The sequence below is a fragment of the Musca autumnalis genome, unplaced genomic scaffold, assembly GCF_047663935.1.
Source record: "Musca autumnalis isolate F117 unplaced genomic scaffold, ASM4766393v1 scaffold_3, whole genome shotgun sequence".
Taxonomy (NCBI): Eukaryota; Metazoa; Arthropoda; class Insecta; order Diptera; family Muscidae; genus Musca; species Musca autumnalis.
Window position 1 is genome coordinate 258072721 of NW_027411866.1, and position 19170 is coordinate 258091890.

Below are 19170 nucleotides of genomic sequence, written 5' to 3' on the forward strand. Positions count from 1 at the left end.
CGCCATTTTATTTACAGCAATTGTGATCTCAAGCTGGGCTTTAGTTTTTGTAACGTGTATAACAGTTTGGTGTACTTTTGACACAGCCGGAAGATCTTGGGTCAAAATGAAGAAATATCAACGATCAATGCGGGAAACCGAATCTCGTTTCAATTACAAACGCAGCAATAGCATGAATCGTAATTGGCGGCAAAGGTAGGTACAAACAGGAAACAGTGAAGTCTTTAGGCCTTGGTACAAAAGGGCCATGGCATTCTTACTAAAGTCATTTCTGGTAAAAGAATAAAGACGGAACGATCTAAATTCCATTTAGGCTGACCTTTGCCTTTTGGTTTTAACAAAAATGACTTAAGCGTGACTACCATGTCCCTTATGTACCGGGGCCTTTACAGTTACAAAGGTTTAACAATGTCCCTCATATGTCAGATAATGTTCAGTTCTAAACATTTCGAAACACTCTGTATAAAATTTGGTTAACCCTTTATTTTGTTTCTCCTTTTTTGCAGAAAAGTAATACGAGCATATCAAGACAGTTGGGACCAACGTTGTCGCCTACTTTTCTGTTGTATGGGTTCCTCAGAACAGACTCGCAACTCTTTTACCGACATAGCTAGGCTATTAAGTGATTTTTTCAGGGAATTGGACGTTGTGCCGTCCGATGTTGTGGCCGGTTTAGTATTATTACGTAAATTTCAACGTCTCGAAAGAGAGGCCATTGTCCGGCAGGTTAGTTTTGTTTGACACATTTTTGCCACGCTTTATAAATAATTGATAAATTCTTTTGTAATTCCGTTTCCAGAGAAAAAATGGTACCTACGAATTTTTAAGTGGTGTACCCATAACAGAACGCACGCAATTTCTTGCCCTAAATGATGTCAAAAATTATGAGTTCTTTCAAACTGTTATACATTATATGTATTTTGCTCAGGGTGCCTATGGCTGGCCCATGTACTTTATTATAAATCGTTCCAAAGTTTGTCATCTGGTGCCGGAACTTAAGTAAGATACTGCAATGCATATTCTTAGTTAATCAGTTGTTAATTGCATTTTCTGCTACTTTTCAGATGCTTTGCCTGTTGTACTGGCGGTGCGGCACCAACTGAGACTGAGGTTATTCAGGATAATTGTTGTTATTGTAACTATGCTGCCCTTAAAAAGACTTTACAAGTGGGTGACATTGAAATCGTTTATGTCACATATCACGTGGACGTTGGTGAGACGCCATTTTTTGTGGCCATCGATTATACCCAAAAGAAAATTGTGATAAGCATACGTGGTACGCTCAGTATGAAAGATATTCTCACTGATTTAAATGCTGAAGCTGAAGTATTGCCCCTAAATCCACCACGTGATGATTGGTTGGGCCATAAGGGTATGGTTCAGGCTGCTGTTTATATTAAAAATAAACTCCAGGAGGAGAATATCATAGAGCGGGCTTTGAATAAGAACCCGGAAAGGAATACCGATAGTTTTGGTTTGGTAGTAGTGGGACATTCATTGGGTGCTGGAGCTGCTTCAATATTGGCAATACTCTTGAAACCAGACTATCCATCGGTACAATGTTTTGGTTATGCTCCGCCGGGAGGACTTTTAAGGTAATTACAATGAATGTTATTATAAAAACTAGTGAAGATTACAATAATATAAAACTTTTTTGAAACATAAATCCAATAACCGAAATAGTATATGAATAAGCTTCACAATAAACTATTCACAACAATTTAAATGTTCACTTTTCTTACTAATTACTCTCCAACATTTAGCATGCCCGCCGTTGAATACTCCAAATCGTTTATAACCTCTGTGGTATTGGGCAAAGATGTTGTTCCCCGCATAGGTTTATACCAAATGGAAGCCCTAAGGGCTGATCTCATAAATGCCATACAACGCAGCATAGATCCCAAGGTATGTATAAAAGAATTCCAAAAAACACGACAGTTTTTTACCCCTCTCTCTCCCTCTCTCTAGTGGAAAACTATATCATGTTCAATTATTTGCTGTGGCTGTGGACCAGAACCCAAATCGGTACTGGAAATGTCTGGCAAAGATACCCACATAAATAAATATCAAGAGGAGCGGGGCACAGCTCGTTCCACGAGTACACATCCCACAGATAGTTCAATAGCTTTAACCTTACATCAACCACTATATCCTCCGGGACGTATTATACACATAGTTCGTCATCATCCCAAAGCAGACGAGTAAGTAGCCTAAACTCCAATTTTATTCTGAATTATTTGTTTTTCCTTTCTTTGTAATTGAATTGTAAAACTTTTGAAGAAAACACGTAATAATTTAATGCTTTTTATTGCTATTTATTTATTTGCTTATTTTCTATGCCAATACCAATAAAATATGCAAATAATTTAATTACAGGAAAAAATATGACAGAGGTTGGAGGTAGGAAAGCTGGTTTCATGTAGAACAAACAAAAAATACCCTTTACCTTATGAACAAATCAGATATATGAGAGTAGAGTTTTAAGTTGCATGCCTGTCTTTTGTTTAAAAAATCTATTTTTTGTTTATAACTTGCATGTTAAATGTTATATACAAACATAAATACACACTTTGTCAGGAAAATATTTCCAGTAATCTATTTTTTTCAATATAAAATTCATCGATGGGTGACAGATATTAACAGTAACGCGGACTTTTCTATAACGAAATTGTTTTTAAAGAACAAGTGGAAATTCTCACACAAAACAATGTCTCTATAACGAATTGTCTCTATAACGTAGTAATTCGTCGGTCCCCAAGTGCTACATTATAGAGAAGTTCGACTGTATGTATATAAATAATAAGGCCGCCATCAGACTATCTGCTTTTTCACATGTATGTTGTCACTTTGGGTATACTAATATACAGAACAGAACAGCTGATGGCGGCCTAAGCGATTTTGTTTTGTATAGGGATTGTGTGGGCTAGCATTCTACCACATGGGTGAGGAATTGTGCACAAGAGCCTTTTTCACCATGTCGAAAAGAAGATGGAAGAAATAAAAAAACACCCAAACTTCACTTTCCGAATTTTTTATTTTCAATGTAAAATAACGCAAAGAAGTTTTTCGTTCGTCCATTTTCAAATCGACAAACAGAAGAGGCACTAAGAAATATGGTATTAAATTTTATTAAATTATATTTCATATCAGTCTTAAGCAAACAATTAAGATATATAACACTATATAACGATATGACTAAAAAGAAAACTAATACTACTAATGTCATCCAATCCCACGGCAGCGGGTTCTTTCGTACCGGATTGACCCGAGACCATAGTGTTTCGGCCAGCGGCTGCCAACCCAGCATCAAACCTGTGCTTCACCTAGATTTCTATACTGCTACAAGAACAACAACTAATGTCATGAACAAATAAATCCTTCACCGGCGATGCGGATAGCAGTGCATAAGCCGAACAATTTTAAACTTTTGTGTGGGGTGTCAGAAGCAAGAAGTCCTAAACTTCTAAATTGAAAGTGTTGTCACGAAGAGTTAACGTTCAGAGCCAAACTCATAACTTCCAAAGGCTACGCATTTATCATGGAAGCCATGCAGGTTGAACGGACAAATATCCGTCGCTGTAAAAACGCATTGGAAGTGAGAAATCAAATTTCCATAACAGAGAAGTTACTCCTACAGCCGACATGTTTGATGAGCTGTTTAACTAACCTTGAAACTGGTCACATAATTTGGTAGTTGTATGAGTTCGAAACTTCGGGTTTCCTTTTTCACTTGCAAGAAATCTTCTATCATTCAGGTCATCTCCAACAAAAACAAGTAAAAAAGTATCAGTCGGCTTTGCCGACAGAGATATACCCTCAGCCTGTGTGTTTTTTTTCGCAAAAAAAAAAAAACTTATGTATTTAGGGGGGTTTTCAAAATGTTGGGCGTATGCACCGACAAAAGTATGGATAGGATTAAAGCTCAAAAATTTGCAGGGATATCGATAGATACGAAAAAGATAATAACGCTGTAAACAGGGCCACTAAGAAAACCTTCGGTAAAAATGTCAAAAGGATCCTCGAACCATACAAAAATGTTAAACATTTGTGTGGGTGGTACCTCAAGGATTGGACAGATATGGCCCAAATTTGAACATAAACTAAGTTTCGATAATATTTAGAGATCCAAAATCGGTTGCTACGTCTATGAGAAATCGCGCGTACCTTTTTAGCGAATATTTTCGAACTTTTGGGGGGGAGCTACCGGAAAGAGTGGAGCTATAAGCACCACTTTCGGATTTCATCTAATATTCGAAGAAAAATTACAATATCCAAAGTGTGGACGAACGCAGTATTTGCTTCGAGCTCTCCAGCCACTACATAGTACCATAGGGGTTTTGTACAACTTTCGGACTGTTTTCTCAAGAAGTATGGACTTGGCCCTGAAAAAACTTTTACTGCCGTAATTGAGGCAGCGACTGTAAGTTGCTTCAACAAAAATCAAAGTGATTCGAGAGGGGTCTTAAAGTGAATTGATCCAAAATTTTGTGTGGAAGGCACCCGAAGGAGTGGACAAATATAGTCCATATTCGAATCTGATCTATATCTTGTAGATATTTTAGGATGTGTAAGGTATGCGCACAATTTTTCCGAACATTTTTGAACTTTTGTGGGGGAGGTACCTGAATGAGTGGACCGATATGGCTTATCTTCGAATTTAAACTAAGTTTGCACAAAACCCATCTTCGAACTTAAACTAAGTTTAGACAAAATATTACAAAAGCAAATTTTGGACCGAATCGATTGATCCGTTCGAGAGTTATCGTGCGCTCCAGCCAGATGAGGCACATTTTACCCGTATGAAAGTGTATATACCCTCGATAGCATAAATGCTGAGGGTATAAAAAACAAGTAAAATAGTATCAGTCGGCTTTGCTGACAGAAATATACCCTCAGCCTGTATAAATTAAAACAATTTTTTCCCCAAAAACGTATGTATTTAGAGGTTTTTAAAAATTTTGGGCGTTTGACCAACAAAAATGTTGATTAGGATTAAAGATCAAAAGTTTTGAGGAGGAAATGTTAAAAGGATTGGATCTACATTGACCATTATGGAAGTGGATCTCCAGCCCCTACATATGGCGCCATAGGGGTTTTACACCCTTCGGGCTGTTTGCTCAAAAAGTATCGATTTGCCCCTGAAAAAACTTTTACCATCATAATTGAGGCAACGAATGCAAGTTGCTTCAACAAAAATAAAAGTGATTCGATAGCAGGTCTTAAAGTGAACTTATCCGAAATTTTGTTTGGGAGGTACTGGATGGAGTGGACAAATATAGTCCATATTTTAACCTTATCTATATCTGGTAGATATATTAGGATGTGTAAAGTATGGACCAATTCGGCCACTCTCTTCAAAAGTTTCCGTACGAACAATTTTTCCGGACATTTTTGAAATTTTGTGGGGGAGGTACCTGAAGAAGTGGACCGATATGGCTTATCTTCGAACTTAAACTATGTTTGGACAAAATATTACTAAGGCCAAATTTTGGACCCAATCAGCAGATCCGTTCGAGAGTTATCTTGCGCTCCAACCACTTCACACGGTGTCATAGGGGTTTTGTGAAACTTTCAGGCTATTTATTTTGGACTTGCCCCTGATGAAACTTGTACCGTCGTATGGGGGGCAGTGAATACAAGTTGCTAAAACAAAAATCAAAGCGATTCGAGAGCAGGTCCTAAACTGGACTTATCCGAAATTTTGTGTGGGAGGTACCCGAAGGAGTAGACCTATTGAGTCCATGTTGGAACCTCATCTGGTACATATTTCACGATGGGCAAAGTATGAACCAAATCGGTTACAACCTTCAAGAGTTATCGTGCGCAAAAATTTTCCGAACATTTTCAAACTTTTGTGGGGGAGGTACCGGAAGGAGTGGACCGATATAGCCCACCTTCGAACTTAAACTAAGTTTGGGTAAAATATTACGAAAGCCAAAATTTGAACCGAATCGGATCATCCGTTCGAGAGTTATCGTGCGCCAGCAGGACAGACAGACGGACGGACATGGCTAGATCGACTCCAAATTGTCTGAAACACATTTCGTCCAAACATACTTGGGGTCTAAAATCATTATTTCGATGAGGCACATTTTCATCGTATCAAAGTGTATACACCCTCTTTAGCCTAAAGGCTGAGGGTATAAAAATCAAGTGTTTTATTGGAACAGCTATATCTTAAGAATGGCTCCTTCTAGGAAAAAATTATAAAGATCAAACTTGTAGATAATTTTTCTGTCTACAATATTTATCTTGGTCACTTTTTGGTCAGATCAACCGTTTTCAAAAAATAAATCCGAAAACCTAAACATCTTAAAATTTGACTTTGGCCCCGAATAACTTTTTTGCACACATGGGATCGATGGGGACTTTTAGGACGTTGCTTCTAATGGCAAACCCTAGCTCTCCACCAAAATTCAGCTCTTTGGGAATTTTTGCTATTGCAATGTCTATTTTGACTGGGCTACAAATGAAGTACCGTCGTAATCAGTACATGACTAGACAGCGGAATCCTATGCAAATGCATATATTGTTAGGATGGTCGTAGAAAAAATCTGATTAGATAGAAACTCGTTTGATCACAAAATAAAAAGAATTAGGCACAGAAATGTCTGCATATCTTGCATATTTTGCATATAGTGCATATTTTGACATAGTTCTACATATTTGCATAAAATGAGCATATGCAAAACCATATGCAAAAATATATACAAGGATTTGTGGTCTAAAAATCCCATCGAAATGGCTGAAATATAATATTAAGTCTTCATTAGGGGTATGAAACTTTACCCCTTTAGCCCCACGTCTTCATATAGCGCCCATAGAACGTTACCTCCCTATTTTCGGTATTTTGAATGTTGTGGCCTCAACATCACACTTAAATGGCTGACATTTTGTATAAAGTCCTCGTTGGGAGTATACAACTTTCCATCTAAAATTTGTCAGTATATGTCCACCTCTTTATATAGCACCCCTAGAACGGTACCTCCCGATTTTCGGTATTTTGAAAGTTGTAGCCTCAATATCCCACCGAAATGATTGAAATTTGGTATTTAGTCTTCGTTGGGGGTATACAACTTTCCACCTGAAATTTCTCGGTGTAGGTTCACGTCTTCATATAGCCCCCATAGAACAGTACCTCCGGATTTCTGGTATTTTGAAGGTAGTGGGCTCAATATCCCTCCGAAATGTCTGAAATGTTGTATTAAGTCTTCTTTGGGGGTATAAAACATTCTACCTGAAATTTGTCGGTATAGGTCCACGTCTTCATATAACCCCCATAGAACGGTACCTCCGTATTTCTGGTATTTAGAAGGTTGCGGCCTCAATATCCCTCCGAAATGGGTGAAATTTGGTATGTACTAAGTCTTCCTTGGGGGCATACAACTTTCAACCTGAAATTTGTCGGTATAGGTCCACGTCTTCGGATAGCCCCTATAGTACGGTACCTTTGGGGGTAAACCTAAAATTTGTCGGTTTAGGTTCAGGCCTTCATATAGCACCCCTAAGAACGATATCTCCCGATTTTCGGTATTTTGAAGGTTGAGGCTGTGGTTATACATTTCTCTATTTTATTGACTAGTCTGAAAAGAATTATAAACAGAAAAATTGTACATACAAACATTTTAGTACCTATTATTGAAATATTTGTTGCATAAGAAAACCACGCCGTTAAACATGACAGATGTCTACTCATTCCTTTAACTACTATCGGTTCCAATGTTACAGCACTTCATATGGTCTAACCACTTTTTCCGTTTGTGTTCACTGACCAATCTATTGACTTCCAATGTTAGATCTCTGACTCTGATATCGGTAGATTTCGTAGGAAGAAACTGATCAGACTCATTCGCTAATCTCTACTGTGAAATTAGGCCTCACTTCAAGTATTCTACCAGCAAGAATGTGGCGAGCGGCTACAGCAGTGATGGTGTCTTGAAAATCCCTCTTTGCTACCCGAATATCAGAGAGTAGTTTTCTTAAGTGTTGGTTTGTGATTTATCTGAATCCTTGCCAATTGGTTAAGGAAAGTATGTACGATTTTTGTCTGCAACTCAGATGTTTCGGCCAGCAACTTCTTATGGCAAATAGCCGGTGTTTACCCGCAGACTTAGATAAGCTTTCGAACGTTATACGGACATACTTGCGGTAAATATTTCAAAGCGTTCCAAGAACAACACTTAAAAAAATTTCTTTTAGTAGTATTTTCCAATTTTAAATTATTAGAAATAGTTTTAAAAAATACTTTAGGTAATTTTCATATAAAAATATATTTATTCAGAAAAAATAAATATTTATTGTATATATGAAGGAGTTTTATATGATATAGCCCCAAAATTGAAATATTTGTTTGCTTTAAAAGGTATAATGCATGAAATTAAATAGGAACATCAATCAAACTGTTTTGAAGTTTTCGGAACATCAATAAGGGAAAGCAACAAATCAATGTTATTTTTTGAAATTTGTGTGTGTTGTATAAATTCGATGTTCCCCTATAAATAATAAAACAAATGTGTTCTATGTGTTAAATGTTTGTGTGTTGAAATTAAGTCGAATTTTCTTTAACCAAATAATTAATTAATTCCCCTCTGTTTTTTTTTCTTTTCTCCATATTTTGTTTTACAGAAATGTTCTGAAAAGTCGTGAACCCGTTTATCAGGCAATCTGGGCTGATACAACAGATTTCGATGAAGTTCTAATATCACCGGTTATGCTGCAGGATCATATGCCGGATAAGATTTTAGCTGCCCTAAAGAAGGTAATTGCCGAAGCGTCTGATGATACATCATCGGCCAGTAGTAATGCCAATTTGACAAGCAGTCCCCCTCATACAATTACCCAACATGTTTGATGAGACTATGTCTCTCTCTCCATCCTCCACATCATCTCTGCTGCACTGTCATTTGTAATTTAAAAGAAAAAAGAAATCAATTAATCTCTTTTGTGTTGAAATTATTTTGTATTTTGTTTTATTTAAGTACATATTTGTAATTATTATTTTTATTATTAATTGTTGTAAGATTTTGTATATACATTTTTATATTTTTGTATATCATTGTTTAGCCTTTAATTAGCTTATCTGAACCAAGACATAGATAGAAATGAAATTTTTTTTTCTATTTTGTATTTGAAAATAAATATTTATTGTTTTTTTATCGCAAATTCATGATTTTTATTTTTTTTACATTGTTTTTAATTTTTTTTTCTGCTTTGTGTGCTTGGAACAAAAAGTGTGGTTAACATTTCAAAATCACCTGGAGAATTCGCCGAATTTATTGATTATTCTTATTATACCAAATCAGTTCAAAGACCCAAATAAATATGGACTGATAGAAAACTATATTTACAAAGTTTTCAAACCCTACCAAAATAAAGCGATCCCTACTAGATTTTTATCAAGTTAAGGATGAGTTCGATCTAGAGTATACACGGGATCATCTTAGCTTCATTGACAACATCTTGTAATGAATCTAAGATCATCCCATATAAGGACCCCCTATTCTGCGAAATACATATTTTAGTCTTGCTTCTGCAATTTATGCCATGGTTTAATCTAAGTTTGGTTTCATTTCCTTAAGCAAGTTCCACCCACATAGACTAATGAATCGTATAGACAAAGAGATTGTAGTGTGCTTATTTTTTGTAGGTGTCGCCCTTACGGAAACTGCTTAATATTTTCACTCAATTGCACAATGTTTTGGGGTAAATTGGGTATACATTTCGCTTGTCCCCCGTCGGAGTCATTTAAAATCGTGTTTGAAGCTCTAAATCTTCTTCAACGAGGCAAACAAACATCAAAATTTGACAGACAAAACTTTTTATATGAAAATGTACCTCATCGAAATAATGGTTTTAGACCCCAAGTATGTTTGGACGAAATGTGTTTCTGTCTGGCTGGAGCGCACGATAACTCTCGAACGGATCAATCGTTTCGGTCCAAAATTTGGCTTTCGTAATATTTTGTCCAAACTTAGTTTAAGTTCGAAGATGGGTTATATCGGTCCACTCCTTCCGGTACCTCCCCCACAAAAGTTCGAAAATGTTCGGAATATTTGTGCGCACGATAACTCTTGAAGGGAGTAACCGATTTGCACATCGTGAAATTTCTACCAGACTTAGATGAGGTTCCAATATGGACTCAATCTGTCCAATCCTTCGGGTACCTCCCACACAAAATTTCGGAAAAGTTCAGCATAGGACCTGTTCGCTTTGATTTTTGTTGTAACAACTTGTATTCAGTGCCCCCCATACGAAGGTACAAGTTTCATCAGCGACATGTTCATACTTCCTGAGAAAATTGCCTGAAAGGTGCAAAAAAACTCTATGACACCGTGTGTAGTGGTTGGAACGCAATATTACTCTCGAACGCATGTGCCGATTCGGTCCACAATTTGGTCTTCGTAATATTTTGTGCAAATTTAGTTTAAGTTGGAAGATAAGCCATATCTGCACTCGAATCACTTTGGTTTTTGTTGAAACGATTCGCATTCGCTACCTCCATTACGACGGTAAAAGTCTTTTCAGGGGCAAGTCCATATTTCTTGGGAAAACAGCCCGAAAGGTGTAAAAAACCCCTATGTCACCATATGTGGCGGGCGAAGAGCACGATAACTCTCGAACTGTTAAACCGATTTGGTCAAACATTTGGTCTTTGTCATATTATATCCAAACTTAATTTCATAGGGCAATATCGGTCCACAATTTCCGGTTCTTCTCCCCAATATTTAAAAATGTCACTAAAATGCTAGGACGACGATATCACTTGAATGGGGCAACCAATTTGGTCCAAACTTTGGATCTCCTAAAATTAGTTTAACTTCTAAAATGGCCCATATCGGTCCTCCCTAAGGGTACCTCCTCCACTAAAGTTCAATATTTGTGTCTTAGTGCAGTTAATTCCTAATCAACATTTTTGTCGGTTCAAATGTCCAAAAGGGCCATACAATTCTGAAGAGACCTTAAATACATTCGATCTGTCCATAGGTGAAAATTTCACTTCATATTGGCTGAGGGTATATATCTGTCGGCAAAGCCGGCTGACACTTTTTTACTTGTTTTTCCCCAATATGTTCATAATTGCACTTTCTTTTTCTAGGTGGTAACAACCAGTGGTCCACGAAAACCTCATCGCCAGGCATCAAATGCATTTTCAATGGCCTCAAACGATATTCAGCGTAGCAATCAGGATGTCTACAGTTGTTATAACATTTCGAATGCCGAAGATATTCATCAGCAGCAGCATGGTGGTGATGGCGTTTCTCAAACTTCACATCACACCGCCGATACGCGTTCGAATACAACGACAAATCACACCGAAGCCCAAATGCATGCAACGCTGACAACGGTACAGCAACTACAACTCCTGCAGCAGCAACAAAGAGTATGTTTAGAAACATCATTTACCAATCTCCACAGTCCAGTGATGATTCATAAACATGCGCATTTTTGTGAAAGTATAAGCTCCAGTAAAGCCTCATCATTGGCGGGCAGTGTCCTCAGTCGTAGCCAATTGAGCAGTATCCAGTGTGACATATCATCGGTTGCGGAGAATAGCATAGCTACGGTGGCAATGGCAGCGGCAGCACGCAGAAGTCCCATGGTCTCCATACACAGTAATGAGGCTACACACTCCTATAGAATGGAACAACAAAATGCCACAAAAACGAAACAAGTCGCATTTGAAGATACAACACCGCCAACACCAGCGTCACCAATTGCAACTGTAATGGGTAATTTACAACGTCATTCATCAGAGAAGGGTCCAAACAGTGCCAGCAAACCAAAGTCATTGGTAATACCTCCATTACGTCGGGCTTCAGTGAACGATACAGACGATGCGAACAAAAAACGTACCGATAACTGGGGTGTTGCACCTTTAGCTAGTCCTGAAACTCTCTCAGAGATATCCAGTATATCTTCACGTAACAGTCTGGGCACAGGTCTTGATCGACAACTGCACGAGGGTGTGGCCAGCGATTTGACGAAAAACGGTTGTGATAACAATGGTGGCATGTCCATGTCGCCAGAAGAAGATATTTACGAATCACAATTACACACTCCCAAGGTAATGCGTAGAGCACCAAAGTTCATTGAAAATCTGTCGACATGTGCTGAGGACAAACGAAATCTGGACAAATATAAACGTATGGGCCGAGTTTTTATTAGTCATCCGCTTTTCCATCACCAACCAAGTCAAAATTCAAGTGATGACGATGATAGCTTTGAATCGGCCGACAGTTATAAAAGTAAACCTCAACAAAATGGGGAGAGGAAACGAGTAGAAGTTGAACAAAACTGCCAGAACCTTTGTTCAACTGAAACCACCAAATTGGAAGACGATAAAGTCTGCCAAACAACAATAACGAGTGAAGTCTCAATAATACAGTTAACAGCCAGCGGTGATAGTATTCTCTATGACCAGGATGATGAAGAATCATCGTGTCAGAAAAATACACTTAATATTATGTCGTCTCTAGATACTGGAGACTATTATAGCGCCAACTCGTCCATAGAAAGAGTATCATCCTCAAATCACAATAACATTGGGGATGATGATGATGTCGATGCGGATAGAGATCTTAAGGAATCGTCGTCTCTGACAGCTGAAAACTATCAAGAAAATCATACCCAACGAATAGCAACAATTATTCCTCCAGGTGTCTTAGAATCACACTTTCCCCTACACTATGACGCATTTACATCCACAACCACAATTGCAACCACAGAACCATACACAACAGTCACCACAACGTATCCCATAACAACAAACAACGATGAAGATCAGCAACCACCACAAACACAACCACAGCCACAGACTGTAACAGTACAAAGCCCTAGCAAAATGTCGATATTATCAAGTCCATCATTGCTTGGGCGGAAACGAAACAAATATTGTATATATCCCTCCGGACTCACGACTCCATCTTGTATTGTAAGTGGTGGTGGTGGGAGTGGCGTTGTTGATGCAAGAAGATCATATAACATTTCCGCTACTACAGCCACCACAACAACTACAGGATCCAATTTACCTGAAATTCTAGTTACAAATGGTACGAGACAGCCTAGTAAAATATTAAATGAAAGTACGGTATAATCTAATCTTAAATGAACTAAAAAGGAACATCTACACGAACTCTCTAGTAAAACCAAAGAACACAAGAGTCCTATGATAGAAGAATAAATAAGAATAAATAAGAATAAATTATGAATTGATCACATGTAACGTTGAATGTTGAGTTCAAGTTAGATACACCTTACTGCAGCTAAATCTTTATAATTTATTCGTGCAATCGGAAGGTACTCTCTGTTGGTTGTACAGTCCAATTCTAATCCAATTTTTTAATGTGATTACACCGCGTTGGAAGCGGCCTTGCTGCTGACAATCTTCTCATTAGAGTTGTGTAGGTCCGGAACTATCTAGTTCATCCCCAAGGAAGAGGTTTTTTTAAGTATCAACTCCAATGATCAGAACTATGGAAACGTGTGAATACACAAAAGAAATAGATTTGCCCAACTCTACTTGTCTCATTGGTAATGGGGGGTGGTGTCGAACACAATGCTGATCGAATTTGATGAGGAATATTCATGTACCGCGCCCGTTTAGACCCGTTTCTATGCCGTTTAGTAATCGTAACACAAAAGGTACTACAAAGTACCTGAAGAATTTTATTCCGTTTCCCATTTTTCCTTGTTACCATCCCACGATGTTTAAAAAAAGAGATGAAGATTGTGAAAGATGACACGTTGTGAAATTCTGACCACTATATCTACTAGTTAAGAAGTCTTTAAAAGCTAGATGATGGCTATCTATATTTTTTTCTATACATTTTACGTCTCTGCCAATGATATGCATGGATATCCCAGCAAAATATTTCGACGCCAAAGATGCAAGTGATCTGGCATGTCATCTTTTTATACCCTCAGCATTTATGCTAACGAGGGTATATACACTTCCATACGGGCCTCATCGAAATAATGGTTTTAGACCCCAAGTATGTTTGGACGAAATGTGTTTCAGACAATTTGGAGTCGATTAAGCAATGTCCGTCCGTCCGTCTGTCTGTCTGGCTGGAGCGCACGATAACTCTCTAACGGATCAACCGATTCGATCCAAAATTTGTCCAAACTTAGTTTAAGTTCGAAGATGGGTTATATCGGCCCACTCCTTTCGGTACCTCCCCCACAAAAGTTCGAAAATGTTCGGAAAATTTGTACGTACGATAACTTTTGAAGGGTTTAACCGATTAGGTCCATACTTTGCAAATCGTGAAATGTCCACCAGACTTAGATGAGGTTCCAATATGGACTCAATCGGTCAACTCCTTCGGGTACCCCCCCCACAAAATTTGGGATAACTTCAGTTTAGGGTCTGCTCTCGAATCGCTTTGGTTTTTGTTTCAGCAACTTGTATTCACTGACCCCCATACGACGGTACAAGTTTCATCAGGGGCAAGTCCACACGCCCTGAGAAAATAGCCTGAAAGTTGCCAAAAACCCCCAGACACCGTGTGAGGTGGTTGGAGCGCAAGATAACTCTCGAGCGGTCCAAAATTTGGCCTTAGTAATATTTTGTCCAAACATAGTTTAAGTTCGAAGATAAGCCATATCGGTCCACTCCCTCAGGTCCCTCCCCCACAAAAGTTCAAAATTGTTCGGAAAAATTGTTCGTACGGTAACTCTTGAAGGGAGTGGCCGAGTTGGTCCATACTTTACACATCCTAATATATGTACCAGATAGAGATCAGGTTCAAATATGGACTATATTTGTCCACTCCATCCGGTACCTCCCACACAACATTTCGGATAATTTCACTTTAAGACCTGCAATCGAATCACTTTAATTTTTTTGAAGCAACTTGCATTCTCTGCCTCAATTACGATGGTAAAATTACGATGATAAAAATTCAGGCAAGTCCATACTTCTTAAGAAAACAGCCCGAAGGGTGTAAAAACCCCCTATGGCACCATATGTAGTGGCTGGAGATCTTCTTCCATAATGGTCAATGTCGATTCATTCCTTTAAATATCACCTCCGCAAAACTTTTGATCTTTAATCCTAATCAACAATTTTGTCGGTTCATATATCCAAAAAATTTTAAAACCCCCTAAATACATACGTTTTTGGGAAAAATTTTTTTTTCAATATACACTGGCTGACTGTATATCTCTGTCGGCAAAGCTAAATGATGCTTTTTTACTTGTTATCATCTTAATCGATGAATTTTATATGAGCGTGGACCCCAAAAGATGATATTCGTTTTTGGATCCAAAGCATGTCACTTACACCAATGCTTTGACATGTCATTTTCACCAATGCCTTTTGGCACACTGTCATGGTCCACAATGATACGCCTTCTCTTGTTCATGTTTTTGAATTTCTCAAGAGACTACAGGCAAAGAAATTGTAGTGTACCACACAGAATTAATAGAATTATTGTAGCAACATGGTAAGAAACAAGCATCCATTTGCTTCAAAGTGATTCTTCCATGGAAAACTTTCGTTGGATTTGGCTCGCCTTCGAAGACCCCCACGGCCGATTGTTGATTTGTTTCGGCCTCATACGTATAGATCCAAGATTCGTTGCTACGATGGGATGTAACCACATATCTTCTGGAGTCAGTTGAGTAGGTTTGGTAAGGCAGTTGAAAATATTCAGTGCGTCGTGCGGGCCAGTGTCATATGCTGGGATCCTCTTCGAGGACCGCATTCACAAGATAGTCGTTTGTGGCATCTGCGAATGTATCCCTGTGACTGTAATTTTAATCTACTTGATATGCCTGTTGGTCTAGGGATTCTCTCTTGTAACGTTAGACCCCTTTCTTTAGATCATGAAGATCCCTCCTGATCTGACCTGGGTGAGGGTCCTATGTACCATATAGTGATTAGGATGGATCTCACGTTAATGCCAGAGCAAGTACTGTAACGAAAGCTTGCCATTATATTGCTGTACTGGAATAATCATTGTCTCCTCATGTAGATGACCCACTGAAGGACATGAAGAGGCACTCTGTTGTGGTACTCAGGGCGACATTCTGACAAGTTTGAATATTTTTTTCATTGCGTTGCACTCGTGTATATTCTGGACCACACCACAGACCGCTATCACGTTATATGTGGTCACAAAACATTTTTTATCTGCCCCACAAGTACTGCTGGCTAGGGACTTGGGAGCTCTGTTCCTACATCTCAGCTTGTATATGCTGTAGAATGTGACCCTAAAATCTTGGGTTAGTTAGTGGCCGGAATTCTGATACCATCGACCATTACAATCAGTTCAGTGTTCACCTCCGCAGTCCATGTGGTGAACAAAGTGGTTGTAGATTTAGTGGCGGATATTTGCATATTCCTGGCATGGAAAAAATGTGGTAAGATCAGTCAAATAGGTGTTCAGCGTTTTACAAATGATACCAAAATCGTACAATTAACCGCATACGTTACGAATTCAATACCGTCTAGAGCGGGTGGAATACAGGAGAGCTAGAGGTGATATCACCCTACCTTGAGGAATGACGTGTTTCACTATACACGGCTGTGTTTTCTTATTCCTGAATTCCATGTATGATTGGCGTTTACACGAATAATTGATTATCCAACGTTTCAAACTTGTCCGGATGGTCGTCTGTTCAATGCCCTCATATAGTGTGGAGTGCTGGACAATATCAAAAAATGTTGCTAATTCAAGCGCCAAATGATTGACGATATACTTAAAATGGTGTGTCCTTACTTCTATGGCTCAATATGGCTCAAGGAAACTGCATCTCATTAGGAGTTTTGTTTGGGGATGCGCAGCTGCTGTGATGGAAGCCACTCCACTCGGAGACCTTGATGTCCATTGTGATCATCATTTGGGGATTAGTAAAGACATTTTTCCAATGGCAGTTTCATTAAAAGAGCCTGAAAAGAATAATGCCATGCCATGCTTTAGTAGCAGGACTGCCCTACTCTCTGTACTTAAGAACAATGTCTGTTTTATCGGTCGAGGTTATGTAAAGATCAACCAATCAAGAATATAACGAAATATATTGAGCAACATTGACTTATATCAAGAATGACAATCTTATCCTGGTTCAATCTTGTCATTGTAGTGATGCATTTCCGTCGGGATACATACAATATTTTGAAATATTTGCAACAACTAAAACTTCTAAGATGTTCATGTGCAAGTACATACATAGATGTATTGCTTTTTTTAACCAACTAAGATTAACAGCAATTACAACCTAGGACGTCGTTACTCCTAGATCATTCCGCACAACACAATGGAATCATTGCGTCATATTTTCAACACGCCTTCAAAAGAATGCGAAGAAGTGCGTATTACAGATAGCTATGACCGACTTCCGTATTGTCAGTTGCTTTGTATTTGTGCATGAAACTAGGGGTTCTTAAATCGATTTCCCCACTACTGCAATTTCATAAAATGACTCGATTTAAAAACTCCTAGTTTCATGCAGAAATACAAAGCAACTGACAATACGGAAGTCAGCCTATCACGCAGCTGAAAACCCAATAAATTCACCAACTCCTCATCTTTTACCGTGTGCTCATCCTTATCAGCGAACTCAACTGAACGTTTCATCTTACGCAACATGTGTTTTTAATTCTTATATTGAACCTATGATGTCTTTCTAACTGTCCTATTATCCTACTGATCTTCTGAACTCTAGTCCTAACGTAGTCTATAGTATAAACTAACTAGTTAATATGTTTAGAACATTGTTTGTTATAAAAAAGAAGTAAACTAAATACTGTAGTAGTCAATATTTTAACTATACACCAACCAACCAACCGAACAAAAACCTAAACTAAACTAAATGTATTGAATTATTCATATTATTATATGTATACTTAGCTAGTTATAGTTGTACACATACTGTACGTATACGTTTAACTGGTTTAACTGTTATGTGTACAGTATGTATAGTTATACAATACCTACTACCTACCTAAACTCAAACAAAAAACAAAACACTAACAAATTATAAACTAAGATAGGACAATGGGGGTGTCAAGTTTCGTTTTGGAGGGAAATTTTTCGCCAGACCTATGTCTCTTTCCTTCAAGTAAGCTCTTGGTAGAAGAATTGTTATGTCTCCGATACGTAAGATTGAAATATTTCCATTGGAAACGAATAAGGACATCTTCATTTCCCATCCATCCTCTAAAACTACACAATATAGAGTCAAATAGTTTAATATTAGGAAATACCATAAGTAGAAAATTTACAAAAACAACAACAACAACATTACTTAGGAAATGTAGAAGTAACGAATTTGTTGAACAAGTGATAATGCCATCCGTTTTTTAACATAATTGCGCATAATAATAAATACAAACATACTTAATAATAATCATAATAATATTTTCATTATTAATAATAATGAAAAAGTAATAAAAAAGAATTCTCCCGTCCCGTGTCCATGTCCTTTTTAATCCAAATATCCGATAGAAAAAGTATAAAACGATCTCATTATTATCAGTGCACAGTCGTGAACACTTTTGCGAAGCTTTTTATATATATTTTCAATAATACCGAAAAGCATAGGTCGGAAATATGTCCATATTTACATTAGGCAATTTTCCTTGCGGCACTTGTCAGTTTGTCGGTGAGAGAGGATGTTGAGAGGCAAAAGGTTACCATATGCCTCACCTCTCTCTCCAGCAAACTGGCAATTGCTGCAAGGAAAATTGCCTAATATAAATATGGACTATAACAGTTGTTTTGAAGAAAACTGTTTCTTCCACATCTTTACACAACCTTTTACTCTTCTATCCTTATTGTGATTAGTGAAAAAAAAAAACCTTTTACTGAGTGGTCCTTGCTGTATTAAACTGCTTTGAGAACATACATATGTATTTGAAATCAGAATAAATTTAATTTTTTGCACACTAAATTGTGTTCACGACTGGATCAGGGAAGAAGGAAACATGAATGTATGCGAACATATCGTCAAAATAAATAAAAACAACCTAACTCCAATTGCATAAAATCAATCGACTGGAAAGCAGCAAAGAATTCCTTCTAGTCAAATTAAGTGAAAAGTGTGATGACACACACAACATTCTGTCACCAGAAGTACACCCACTTTACAGGCGGCCTAATGTAAATTGTTGTTTTGAATTTATTGTGAGGTTATGTACACTTCTTTCCGAGACGATAGATATGTAAT

The 19170-nt window shown here is 37.9% G+C and overlaps 1 protein-coding gene across 4 annotated transcripts in view; it reads left to right on the forward strand.

Annotated features, from left to right (window-relative positions):
- The window catches only part of inaE (inactivation no afterpotential E), a 56311-nt gene extending 43111 nt beyond the window's left edge, over positions 1–13200 (forward strand). Inside the window, exons 6-14 of one of the 4 annotated variants that reach the window (XM_073978102.1) lie at positions 18–195; positions 507–726; positions 800–999; positions 1065–1595; positions 1764–1905; positions 1969–2201; positions 2377–2400; positions 8626–8758; positions 11096–13200. In XM_073978102.1, coding sequence (XP_073834203.1) covers positions 18–195; positions 507–726; positions 800–999; positions 1065–1595; positions 1764–1905; positions 1969–2201; positions 2377–2400; positions 8626–8758; positions 11096–13093 — 3659 coding nt within the window. In that variant the 3' untranslated portion in view covers positions 13094–13200. Of the gene's footprint in view, positions 1–17; positions 196–506; positions 727–799; positions 1000–1064; positions 1596–1763; positions 1906–1968; positions 2202–2376; positions 2401–8625; positions 9163–11095 lie in introns of those variants that run through there. The other 3 variants (XM_073978103.1, XM_073978104.1, XM_073978105.1) reach the window with 3 other exon arrangements.
- The last annotated feature ends 5970 nt before the right edge of the window (positions 13201–19170 follow it).